The sequence below is a fragment of the Sinocyclocheilus rhinocerous genome, unplaced genomic scaffold, assembly GCF_001515625.1.
Source record: "Sinocyclocheilus rhinocerous isolate Xijiao unplaced genomic scaffold, SAMN03320098_v1.1 scaffold1350, whole genome shotgun sequence".
NCBI lineage: Eukaryota > Metazoa > Chordata > Actinopteri > Cypriniformes > Cyprinidae > Sinocyclocheilus > Sinocyclocheilus rhinocerous.
Window position 1 is genome coordinate 600,474 of NW_015652333.1, and position 14,053 is coordinate 614,526.

The 14,053-nt window shown below is 42.0% G+C and overlaps 1 protein-coding gene across 1 annotated transcript in view; it reads right to left on the reverse strand.

The window, feature by feature from the left end:
- Positions 1–13,187, reverse strand: part of LOC107714849 (zinc finger SWIM domain-containing protein 5-like) — a 48,319-nt gene extending 35,132 nt beyond the window's left edge. Inside the window, exon 1 of the mRNA XM_016520828.1 lies at positions 12,579–13,187. Within this exon, the coding sequence (XP_016376314.1) occupies positions 12,579–13,083 (505 nt within the window). The 5' untranslated portion in view covers positions 13,084–13,187. The remainder of the gene's footprint in view (positions 1–12,578) is intronic.
- Between the last annotated feature and the right edge of the window lie 866 nt (positions 13,188–14,053).

Here is a 14,053-nt window from a genome sequence, read left to right on the forward strand (position 1 = left end):
ACAAATTAAATCTATTACGTCTGTTGCTAACAAAGTGAAAATGAATAGACAGTGTCGATTGAGGCATTAAATTAAGATCTGCTCATGTTGTACCGTAATTTACAGTGTTGTACGTTGTACGTTTTTACAGTGTTGCGCATTTTAACCAATCACACACAATCCTGTTGAGCTTAGGAATGCAAAGGTCAATCAGAGGCATTCAGATGAGTCATCGCTGAAACTCATCAGTTTTGTTGAGTGCGTGCGCATTCTCTGACTGAATTCCGGACTCTGTGTATACAGCTTCAGTGATTATAACGATTTTTAATGCTATAACCATTTTAAATTATAACCATTTTAAATGCTACAAGTAGGGTTGGGAACAGAGAACCGGTTCTTATTCAGAACCGGTTCCGTTTTTTTTTAAAGAACCGGAACCGTGAGCAATTTATACGTTTTGATTCCGAAAACGGTTCTGGTGCGACGGGTGACCAAGTGCTGTGAGCAGCCTTGCGCCGGCGTTTCCCGTAAAGGATGTCACAAACCAAGTAACAGAAACGCCGCCCTGCCTCTTTAACTGCCGAACACATCGTTTTCCACGACTGTACACGCATCGCGTCTTTGATAACTGTGCACGTTGTTTTGTCTGCACAGCTCCTGCTGCCAATAAATTACATTATATTTGTCCCATATTGTCATTAATATACATACGGACTTCAACTTGGACCACTAAATAAAAAGACTGCTATTGTTATGTAAGTATGAGGGTTAGATTATTTAGTGTACAGGTCATTTCAAGAGTGATAAACAAAGTGATGGAAAATATTTATTTTCATGCATTTTAAATGTTTAAAAATGTGGAAACCACTCATTGCATCACACCATCTCCTGACTGCATTATTATTTGTAGAATAGGGGCTTTATCGAGTGTGTATTCATGGTTATAAGTATAACAGTTAATATTTCATTAATTTAGGGAAATGAACAAGTGCTTGGCCCTCAAGGGACTATTTGGCCAACCAGCTTATTCCTGCTTGAAAAGCAAAATGTTGTTGATAGTGTAAAAAACCAACTTTGAAGCACATGTGATTGATGGAATAGCATTACTCAACATTACTCACTACCTTAAGTAACCACACCAAGCCGACTTCAAAGAACTACCGGCGACGAAAGCCGACAGTGTTGTCGGCAGCGTCGGACCAAAAAGCTGCGCTTGAACACACCGCACAGACTACAGCCGACGGCAAACTAACACATGCGTTCTGCGCATGCGTGAGAGGAATTAACTGTCTATATCAGCAGCTATGGCCAACGGCCGACCGTCGGCTTGGTGTGTACCGGCCTTTACAGCAACACTACATTCAATGAAGGTAAAATAGTGAAGAAAAAATTATAATAGTTAATGTAAATGGAACCGGGAATCGGAATCAGAAAATTTCTTACGATACCCAACCCTAGCTACAAGTGAATTTAGGCATTATACATTATACTGTACAATATGAAAAATGGATATTCACTTTAAGATGAGGTAAATATTACATTTAACAGTGTGAAATGATTACACAAGTGGTTTAGATGATGACAAAGGTAATACAGATCTAAATGTAAAAAATGGGAAAGAAATGAGCATGCAATATACTGACAAAATCTCTTAATGTTGGCCAATGACCAATATGGTACAAATACATAGTGCATCCCTAGAATGCAAAAGACATATTTTGAGGAAATGGAAAGAGCAGGGCAAGTCTGAAATCAAGCGGGAATACATATTCTCTGACAGAGTGTAAACTCTAGTGTTTAGGCGCCTTTGTGCTACAGATTTTACGACTTGGCCTACTAGAAATAACCTGAGAAGTGCTCTTCAGTTCCGGGGTTAAAATAAAGCATACTGTATTAGAGAACGACATCTATATGCAGGTGCACACATGGATCTGCATCACTTTCATCTGGACATCACATTGGAATACATTATTCCATGACTGAAGCAAACTGCACGCTTTGAAGTTCAACCAAAAGACAGTGTGATGCACAAAGAGGCGTCTAGGTTTACAACTGGGGGAATTGAAAGGCAGCCGTCCATTGTGGTGATCTATTGACTTCAAAGCCAGGGTGTGTTTATGACACATGCACACACTATTCGAATCGGGCTGAACTCTGAGAGACTGTGGCACCCGAGGGAGAGGAGGGAAACCCCTTCAACTCCAGCCATGCTGAAACACAGTGAAATAAAGCAGGAACTACATAAAAGGGATAAGGAATAGAATGAGGGATCACCATTTCGACTCAAGCTGGTTTTAATTTGACAGTAGTCAAGGCCCGCAGCATCCTGGGTAAGTGATGTAACCATAAAGGTATTTTAGTACTTTACAAAAGGGGCTACAAGCTAAGCTAAATCAACCTTTTATGACAACAATACAAGATCTGCATTGGTAGACTTTTTATTGATTAAAACTGAGTGTCTAGGGGTGGAATGTGGGATTGGACAATTGAAGGATCCTGTTGACATGGTCCAATGGCTGTTTAGCCTTTAGCCTTAGCTTTTGTAATCAAGTGTAGCGCTAACCTCCTCAGTTTACCGAGGACTGCAGAATTAGCTTCGCCATCTGAGAGGACAATGCAAGCTTCATGACAGGTAAGACATTGCAAATGGTGACTACTGACATGCCAGGTGCGAAATGGGGTCTCTATAAAGTGTTCACGGCGGAACATAATCCTAACCTTTATACTGGGTACATGGAACGAAAAGAGGCCTGCTTGTATGAAACTATGACACAGGTGAAGATGATGTGGTCTCAAGCCACAAGGATGCCACAGAGGAAATAGTTGCCTGTACATGAACAAGCATTATGAGCTAGACTTCCTGTTTAGGCAGCATATTGAAACCAGGTTTCTTTACAATGCAATAGAAGTCAACACCTATCCTTATAGTGCTAGGATTCATTGTAATGGTGTATTGGCTAAAACACAGGGTTTTGAATGTCTGTATTTCTGCCCAAGACTTTCTGGACCCCAGACACTATGACAACCATGAAAATAGCCTCTAATAACTGATTCTTTTCATCACAACAAGAGTACAAGTTTCCAATCTGTGACAAAATAAACAAGCCCAAGGTGTTATAAGTGGACTCAACGTTGTGCACTGCAGAATAGTAATGCTGAACCACGTACTCCAGGCCTCCTGTTCATTTCAGCGCCTGCACTAGGGCATTGTTATCCTCAGAAAGAGATGAGCATGGTGGAGTGGGGACTGAGGGGCGTCTCCCTGTTGAAACTGGAATGGTAATGAGAGACCAAAACTCCAATCAAACTGAATTATCCCAGACAGGCCTCTTCAATCACTGGTTGATTTACCCCACTGACGTTTTCTCTCTTACCCCCACTTCTTCTTCTTCTTTTCCTCCCTTCACCCACCCGATGAAGGATAGCTGTCATGAATATTCCTCTAAAATCCCTCTTTAAATGAAAACCCCAGCCCCAAGAGGACACCTGTTTTCATCCATGAGCGCAGTGAGTGGTGATGAGACCGGGGCCACAGCCATTGCCTTTCATTAGTTGGTCTTTGTGCTTTCCCGTCACGGCCACAATGATCCACCATTTACTGCTGATGAAAACAAATTGTGCACCGGGTGCTTCAATACAAGCCCAGATTGGCTAGCTCAAAATACAGCAAGACAAATCCATTACTCTGTAATATCTTTAGAATGGTAATAGTTTTATAAAGAAGGTAATGCTGCGCCACCGGCTCAATGTCAATATCTGAAGTCAACATGAGGGAAGGTGAGAGCAAACAAACGACTCACAAATAAAAGAGCCACCAGTATTAGCGTCATTATATCATTTAGTGCTTAAATGCTACAGAACAGTGCTTAGAATAAATGTGGTGCCGAAAAAAAAAGAGAAGAAAACTTAAATCAGTTAGTTGCCATTGCTAATTTTCATTTGGTTTAAAGGTGCAATGTGTAATATTTACATCGATCTATTGACAGAAATGCAATATATAATATAAATAACTATGTTTTCAGAGGTGTATAAAGAGGTGTATGTAGATATATACATGTAGATCCGCGGGTCCCCTTACATGGAAGTCGCCACCATGTTTCTACAGTAGCCCTAAACGGACAAACTGCTCTACACAGCGCGTTTCGTCACTTTGTTGTTCTTGCGAATAAAACACTGACACAATGATGAACAAGTACATTAATATTCGCAATAACATTGATTTATTAAATAATTAAGTAAATATAATTCCTTAATTTACCTTTGTAAAGAAATCTCATTGCTCTCTCTGCTGTCTCAGACGACGACATCTTTACCTGTGTCGGCCACCGTAGCTTCTCTAAAGGCAGGGGTGAACGGGGGACTGAGCCGTTGGTTGCAATTCGCAACCTCACCACTAGATGCCGCTAAAATTGACACACTGCACCTTTAATACACGATCTAATATAAACATGCAATTTCTATTCCAGCTGTATATCACCGTATATCAGAAGTTTAAACTGTTATGGCTTTAAAACGCATGATTTCAGTGCGATAGACATGATAATCAAAACCTGAGCGGGGGACTGAGCCATTGGTTGCAATTCACAACCTCACCACTAGATGCCGCTAAAATTTACACACTGCACCTTTAAATTAAAAAACTAAAATAACTAACTGGGAAAAAAAAAACTAATGAACTAAAACTGAAAAATAAAAATTTATTAAACCTACTAAGTAATATAAAAACTAATAAAAATGACAAAAGCAATAACAAAATTACTTAAAATTAAACAAAAATGAAATAAAAAAAAATTAAAAATAAAAGCAAATTAAAAATATTAATGAAAACTGTAATAGTAGCCTAACTAATACTAAAGTAACACTGGCACAAGCCTGCATTATCCACAGATTGCATTCGATCCTTTGCTAGGCTGCACAAAGTTTCTGTTCGGTTCTATCAGGACTACTTCCCAATCATACTGACGGTTCCGTGTCTTTCAACCAAAGTGGAGGGCGTTCATTATACAGAAAGAAGTCGAAGAAAAAAAGATGTCTTTCGAACAGTATCAGATCAGATAGTGTTTAATTGCGGCTTTCATAAGTTGTGCTTTAATGCCATTGTTGCAGGCTGGTTTTATCCAGTAGATAAGGCAGTGCGCTTTCAACGCTGATTTACACTTTCTGACGCCGCCTGCCGTATTCTGCTGCCACAGCACAAAAAGTGCTTAGTGTTCCTTCCTTCTGAGACGAAATTATATCTAGGGTGGAGGGCGCGCTGATCCTGTTACACCCATGACAAGTATCACAATCCCCCATTGAAGAGCACATATTCTCCCCCCTCTGCCTATACTAGAGCCATGTCTATTCATCGCATTGTTTTCTTTCCAGCACATGACTTCTGCGTTGGGCCTCGGCAAAGTCAGGTGTTCGAATATGACCTTGAAACCGCAGGTTGGCCACACACTATGGAGCCCGATTCGCCTATGTTCAATATGTAAGGAGCCCCGAGTGAATCAATTGATCCTTGCACCAGCGCTGTAGCTTACTATTGGGGGTTACGAGAGACTAAAACCAATTACCTGAACTGTTATTTCTGCTGAACGGTGCAGAAGTCAAACTTCTGGGTCCCACAGCACTGGTTGTGGAGGACATGGTGAATTACATTTCCAGACTGCGTCTGCGAGTTTGGCAGGGAACTAGGGTGCAGGCATCCCAGGGAGGATGTCGAGAGCTGGGGCTCTCAAGAGCGTGGAGCGTGGGGAGGAGCAGTCCAGGCGTATAGCCCCACGGCTGTTGTGCACATTAATCATGTTTGGAGTACGAGCGGATGGGAGGGGACAGGGTAGCCCCCTCTCTGTATGTTTGCATGTCTGCTGCTGCACTGACGTGTTCACTGTCAGTCCCAGAGTCAGGGAGGGCTGGAAGACTAATGAGGTGCTTCTCTTTTTCTCTCTCGCTCTTTCACATGTCTCTCTCACCCTCCAGAGGAGGGCGGCTGAGGAGGTGGGGAGCAGGGGATGACAGGTTGGTTATTTACTCTGCCTTTCATATTTGCCTTTTAGTTCTGTCGTTTCCCCCTCTCTCCTCCAACCATTTTCCTGCAGTCATCTGTTCACTCAGCTGCCTGCGAGAAACCGGTGCCTAATGGGCCATATCAGCACAGCCACTGCAGGGAAACAGAGGCCTGTCATTACGCTATATTGAAAAAGAAGCCAGTAGGCAGGGAGAGGGGGAGATGGAAAGCCATTGATATTTATATTGTGTGCACCTAGCAGGGCACTAAGATCAGCATGTGACGCCTTCCTGCAAACCCTGCTTTGAAAAAAGGAGCTATCAATATTTCATCAAGAATATATTTTTAATGTTAAAAAAAGAGGTGGTCCTGTCCGCAAGATGGGCATACAAATGTAAGACTGGCTAATGAATAGTCCTTTTATTATTCAGTAGCCAAATCATTTTTCTGCCTCTCATATGCGAGTAATGATTGACAGAGAGAATGGGGATGGAAATACTTGATGCTAATCAAACATAATAGAGAGCGCGGCCATCTGCAACTGCACAAACATGCCCATTTCTTCCACCCTGATCACATGACGGAGCTCATATCGTGCTAAACACTCTTGAGGTGATCTTAAAGTGGAAGATGTTCGTGTGAAACCCAGCTCTCCGTCTCTCTGATGTGCATCCTCGCATGTTGTGCTTTCTTTCTCACTGTTAACTGTTTGTATCAGCCGTGCACTATTCACTTCGGGTACTTGAGGGGGAGGCAGGATGTTTCAGAGGTGATATGCTGGGGAAACGCAAGAACAAGAGTCATGTTTTCCACAAGATATGCAAAGTCACTGTACTTTGTAAGTCAAAGAGAGGTCAAAGCCTTGAGTCATGAAACAACTTAAAGTCCAGAGAGATTAGGATACAATATCCTAGAGTTTACTTTTGAGTAATGCACTGACCTTACAGTGTGGTAATCACAAAAAATCTTCAATATAGTATTTTCAATAAAATAGGGCCTCTTTCTTTCACCCTCTGGCAGGATATTTGATCTCATCTCCAATACACATTATCCTTCCTCTCTCGTCCAGACTGCGAAAATTAAGTTTCCATGTGAACTAGCCACAAAAACTCCCCGCACACAAAATCTCAGCTGGATGAAAGGCCTTCTATGGGGGAGGGTAGCTGCCTGAGTGCTGCTCGAGTTTCCTGCACTCTGCGTTTAGTGTTACAGCCCCAGATGTAAGGATTTTCCTCCACGTCTTTACAAATTGAAGGTTGGGGCCGTCCTCTATTTTCTGCCTGCCTAAACATAGCATGTCATAGTATATGATTCCATTTCCTCTGCGCAATCTCACCTCCAAACCAATTTTTCCCCCTTCCTCTGTTCTCGCTTGGCTGATTTGCCTTCTCCTTTCTCTCTTTTTGTTTCCTCTGGAATTCTCTTACATTTGTTAGGCAATTACAGCCAAATGAGGCCCTATTAGGCATGTCTGGAGGCCTCTTCTTTAAAGAGGAGCAACTCTCAGCAGCCTCTATCTCTGACAATGACACCCAAACAGAGAAGCAGGCAGGAGGGAGGAAAAAAAAGAGAGAAAAGGGGCATGTCCCTCCCAGCGATAAAGTAAAAAAAAAAAGTTTACAGCAGTTCCAAAAGCTTTGAAACATGTGTATCTTGTGTAAATCAGAGCTTTAAGGGCTCGTCAGCCATATTATGCTCCTCCCAGTGCATAAAAGCATAAAAGTTCCATTAAAGCAACTACTTCATGATGAAATATCGACAAAATAATCAGCCGCCTGTGTGCAGAGATCAAAGAGGTAAAGCTTCTATCATAAGGGACCTTTAACAGCCAGCACTTTTAAACTAGGATTGTGAGGGGCAATAATGCATAATGAGTGAATGCGCGTGTGCATGCAACTCACCGAGTTCCAATAAAACGCAGATAAGCCGCAGCAGGGAGACGAGCTCGCTGCAAGCCCAGCTGCACGTGGGTAGGATATGGACAGGAACCTTGCCCCTGGCTCAAAATCAGAGCTCCATTTTGCAGGAGCAGAGATACTGAACTAAACCAATTGCCCCAAACACAGCTGTGAAGCAGACAGGGCCGTGTCTGAAGAGTGCATCGCTGATACACTAAAATCAGAGGGTATGGGGCAGGCTGCAGCAAAATGCAAAGAGGGCAAGGTCGCAATTGATTTTTCGAGCCTGGGCGGGTGCCAGATCCACTGAGGGAATAAAAACACTCGTCACACTGTGTGAAAAACACATATAGCATAGTGATATACAGGCTTTTCTATGGACGTACTTTCAAAAAACTAAACGTATGTGGGAATGCGTCACTTTTTTTTATCAAGTCTGAGCTTAGCGTTCGGAAACAAGGACCTGATCAAAGCCTCTGACAGGTCTTTTGTCCTGGAATGCGGCGAGTTGTTTTTCACCTTGCTCCAGTCGCCACTGATTAGCTGACAAGGCGGCTAACCACCCTCTCCCCTATTTCCAAATTAATTTCCCTCCTTTGATAAAGACAAGGGGGGGTGTTTAATGGCCATGTCCTTCAAAACTAAGAGTGCTAATAAGTGTGAAAAGGAGATTTGTTTAAGTGATTTTCTTTGAGACTTGCCGGCATGGAATTAATTACCTTGATTAAATATTGTCTGTACGGCTGATGAAAGATATAGAGCAGAATTAGCGGTCCCTTGTTGAACTTGTATGGTGCTGAATGAGATGTGTCCCGATTACAAAGCCCAAAATGATGGCAACACTCAAAGGAGACAAAGAGCTAAAAACAGGCCTAGTGACATCACAGAGCAGCCACAGGCCTAATGCTTAATGGCCGCCATCCTCCAAACTCAAACAAACTGGCTTCAATCTATCTTCCATAATAACTTTCTATAATACTGAATATTTATGTGTATTAAAACCAAAGGACTGAGAAAGACCTATTTCCTGTGGCAAAAGGAGCTGGTTGGGTTAAGTCTCCAAAACAACCTGAAGCCTTCTGAGGGGCGTTTTCAGCCAAAAACGGGAAACTTTTTATGCGTTTTGCCTGTTCGTTTACACGACAACGTCGTTTTGGGGACTGAAAACGAATATTTTTGAAAATGGGTTTCAAAGTGCAAGTTTTTGAAAACGCCACCATTGTTGTTTCCGTGTAAACACCCAAAACGGGAATCTTTGAAAACGGTGATGTCATGCGCGTGCATAGTACGTGTTAGGTATGTAGACACGCGCAGTACGTGTCGATTTTAAAGGCAAGCGCGAACAAACATACACACAACAATGGCGGAGTACATGGTACTGTTGTTGCCGTTTAAGAGTTTGCTAACGCTTCTTCAGCAAAGTGTGGATTCACTTCACCAATATTACAAACAACAGCGGAGACGCATCATATACACACGGCAACAGGTACTGTTTACTAACAAGGTGACAGCGTCAACTACTAGCCTGGCATGCGTAATATAGCGTTTTTGGCCATTTTCGCGGATATGTGTAAACGCGAATCATTTTGAAAACGTTGTCATGTATACGTGAAACTTTTTAAAAAACACAAGGGAAAAACTTTTCAGTTTTTGACTACATCGTTGTCGTGTAAACTTAGCCTGAGTCATTTGGCTGAAGAGTTATAACTCAATTCAATGCTTGCCTAGGTTTTACAGAGGCACTAAGGGGACTAAACAACCTCTCAGTGGCTCTTCCAGCCATAATCCCACCGAACTTCTGCCTCCTAAACACAGAAGAAGGCTTTCTAAAGGCTTCACATCACAGCTCAGCTATACTCTCAAACCCAAACACACACAACGACAAACCCCCACCTTTCTGTGAATGGGGGGAGTTTTCTACAGCTGGGTAACAAAGCATGACCCAATGATCCTCAAGCCTGACTCAAAGCTAGAACCTCCTCTCTAAGGACTTTATAAGACATAAGGTGCGTTCGACTTGAAGCACCGCTACAGATGGCAGTCAACGAGTAGCCGTGATCGGTTTGCGCGGCGCCGCATGAAGTCGAACGCACCTAGAGACTGTGGGTCGGGTGGGGTGGCTGAATTACACAAACAAGAATTAATTATTCTTATCAAATCGGTTTCCTGTAACAAGCTGTCCATCCCTTAATATTTGGGGCAGAAAATCTAACCATTCATGGGCTAACGATTAATTTAACATCTACCGCATCCTCAGGCTTTGGTGCTTCACTATGGCTATGGCTTTCGGAAAGAGAACAAATTATGTTGTGAACTTTCTGGCAAACTTCGGAGTAAGCCTGGCTTACTATGAGTAAGTGTCTGTGTATGAATCTTTGCAAGCTTGCATTTTGGAGAACATGCTGAATAAACGTTAAAAGCGGTTTACACCGTTGCTGTGTCTTTGAGGGTTTTAAACAGGTCTAAAGGAAACTGTGGCATTGATGAGTCAAAGCTACAACAAAAATGGAGACAAAAAGAGTATATTGAAGCATGCACGGGTGGATCTTGCAGTTGTATTGGTGAGAAGAAGAAAAAAACACACACACTGCACATTTTTGAGACAGCTCATGGTTAACGACACAAGTAATGAACTCCCCTATTTAGATGCAGTTTCTGTACCCATCAAAACCAAAGAACACAATCTACACACGCAGAGCAAAACAGAATGCAATTACACTTGCTTTATCAACTGGTGACGTCCCCTTACTGTCAGATGCCTGAAGGATCTATTCTGTCCATTGTTACTTTTACAATCCAAAAGACTGTGCTTATTCACACTTAAAAGGTTAATGTTTAAAAACTCAATCCAAGCTGAAACGCTGTGCATTTTTGTCATCTGCTCATTATCATCAGAGTTAAAAATATAAACTAGAACTACTTCACGTGACACTATCAAAATAATGTATGCAGAATAACAAAACTGAGACGAAGGCCTTTAAATTACAATAGCCGTGACAACTGCCAAGTCAATTCTGCCAAGAATATTCTTGAATATACGGTAACTTTAAAAACACAAAATAACTAACTAGATTTGTTTAACTTGAAAAAGGGGCTACACTGACTCTTGAAGGGAGCTTTTCAAGGTTGCTAAATAAGTGCCCATGTTATTTCATTACAGCTAGGTTATCACGTTTCCACTAACACTGGCCTTTTAAAGGGACACAGTGGATCGTTGTGAGAATAAATGAATCATGGCTTCTTTATTGAATTAGTTATATGTATACTTTCACTACTCTCATAACACCTACAATTATTGGAGATTTGGGGCTTCCTGTAACTGCTATTTCAAGAAAAGAAAGCTTAAATTATAGGAAAACTGTGGTGGGTCTACTAAAAGACAGATTTTTTTTTTTTGCTTTATACTGTTAGTATATCCTATATAGCCTAAATATTTAATATTGTGAAAGGTTTTGTTGATCTTAACTAAAGCCTCAAGCCTTAAACATTATAAATGTCATATTGAGCCTTACAAGTGAGGTGCAATTTTACGACTTCAAACAAGCACTTCATTTATAATTTTGTGCTTTGGAAGCATACAAAGGTCTGTGCTTATTTTTAAAAATCACTTTTCCCTTTCTTTCACGATAGTATTTTGCCAGTATGTTTACTGAAGTGGAGCGAGTGGGGGAGGAAAATGTATACACATTTGGGCAGCCATTGAAACTGCCTTCGTGCTCTAAATACCAAAGCCTTCTCGAGTTGTTTTGACAATTTTTTTGATTTAGCACATTTAAATGAAGCTTGAAATTGCTGTGACAGTTTTCTATGGTTTAGAAAAACATCTTTACACACCAAAAAAACTTGCTATTCGGCGAATACAGAAGAACTAGCCCGATGTGAGGGGGCATTGAGCTATTGTGCTGTAGCCTCTACGAGGACAACCCAACGACACAATTAGCCGAATAGTACATTTTTTTTACTCATTTTAACGCTTATATCAACGAAGGGTCTTCGAAATAAAACAACAGAGGGCTAGATGAAGTCTAGATACATGTTTTATCAGTCGTTTTACTACGGCAAATACGAGTCCTTTGTCTTGACTAACCAGCAAATAAACAAAAGATGTGGGATTTGGATTCAAGCGGATTACCCTGGACTTAATTATATCAAGAGATACAGCAACAACACATACGTAGAGAAAAGCTAATACTAAAACTTTAAACTGGAATATTAGCAACAAAATAGCAGCGCTGTGTGCTACAACAGAGATTCATTGTGACCAGCACGTTAGTCTTTTCTTCCTCGCGACCTGGGAAAGAATGTTCCGTTTCGACAGACCTCATTGTGTTCGTTCAAATATACACTATTTAGCATCAGCTTTAGTCTTTTCTATAACTTATAAGGCATATAATTGTTTTATCAAGTGCTATATGAACATTGCAGCCACCGATTCCAAGGAATTCCACATTAAAGCCTATACCCAACGGGAAGAAGCCCTTTAATTTTTAAAACGTGCGCTCCGTTTCTTTAGCAATACGGCAGGCGTTTAAACGCTCCCTTACTGGCAGTGAGAAATCGCTATGTAGAAACAAAGCTGCTGCATTACAGCTACTAAACGAGACCACTTCCATTTTTCTCAAGAAACTTCGTTCGCTGGAAAAGTGAAACAAATATCTCTGATGTAACTTTCAACGTAGGCTATTCTAGACGGTTAAAGCGGCACTTACCGACTTGTAAGACGTTGTCCACACAACCGGTTTCCAAAAGCCGGATTCCCCGGCGGAAAGGCAGTCCATCTCCGGTACCCCCCGTCCCTGCGCTGCCTGTTGTGTTCGTAATCCCTCCGGGGACTGTAACGTTACTAGATCCAACGGACGAGCTCGAGCCCACTACCGGACCCTCTTCCCCCGCCACTCGGCACTGAAATGACGAATACATACATATTTCCCTTTCGTTCCTCGGGAACGACCAATACACGATACGGCGCTGAACCGGTTCTGGGATCCGCTCGAAGCGCTCCTCCACCCTCTCGAAGGCCCATTTCTCCGCTACGGCCTTCGCGGCGCAGTCCAGTAGAGATTCCGGGCAACGAAAACGAGAGTTCGGAAATCCCGGGCCAGGCCCCGGACCCGGTCCTCGAGGAGCGGGACGCAAGCACGGACGCTTGCTGGCTGGGGGTAAGGAGAGGTGTAGCGGCGGCTGAGGCAATAGTTCTCCACGTCCCTCCGCCATGACAACCAAATAAACACTGAAGTGAGGACCGTGGCTCTAGAAGCGCACAGACTGAGGCACCGCACAACGGGAGGGTCGTCACTTCACACACGTCACTACCAATAACAAACGCGCTCTAGCCAATCGCGAGGACGCGCTGCACCGAGGTGATGCGCATGTGTGCGCTGAACTGACAGGCACGGTGTTGATAGGACGGACTGTTTGTGACAAACTCCTCATTATTTACAACTCGTGCACTCTAAATCTATGATCTGCTGCAGTGTGTTTTGTGTTTAAACATCTACCGTTGGCTCAACGGCCAGCAGAAGCGCAGAGACGTTTGTTTTTAAAAAGGCACCTATTCGTGTCAGCATAACGATACAATCTACATTCTCTGAATGTACAAGATGTGTGCAATGCATGTTTTGTCCTTTCAAGCGTTGTAAAAATGCGGAGAACTCTCCAGCTGCCGTTTGAGTTTGGTGTGACAAAAAGTTTGAAATGTTTCTATGATAATGTAACTCTTCAAAGATGTCTACTACCCACCCTGGTGGCCAAGTATATAATGTCAGTTGATTGGTGCTGTCAAGATTCATCTAATCATGATTAGAAATTGATGTACTTGTCATAACTCATGTAGATATCAGAAACGTGTATTTCTTTCATGTATTGCACCCTGCGGAATTTTTTTTCGTAGGTATAGGCAAAAAAAACTGTAACTGTAATGAGCTTAGGACTCCATTCACACATTAAAACATTAGAAAAATGGCATTTTAAATTCAACACATGGATAAAAAAACATTTAATAAAAATGTTTATAATGATTTCTTTTTAATATATAATGCCAGTTGATTGGTGCTGTCAAGATTCATCTAATTATGATTAGAAATTGATGTAGGCTACTTGTCATAACTCATGTAGATATCAGAAACGTGTATTTCTTTCATGTATTGCACCCTGCGGAATTTTTTTTCGTAGGTATAGGCAAAAA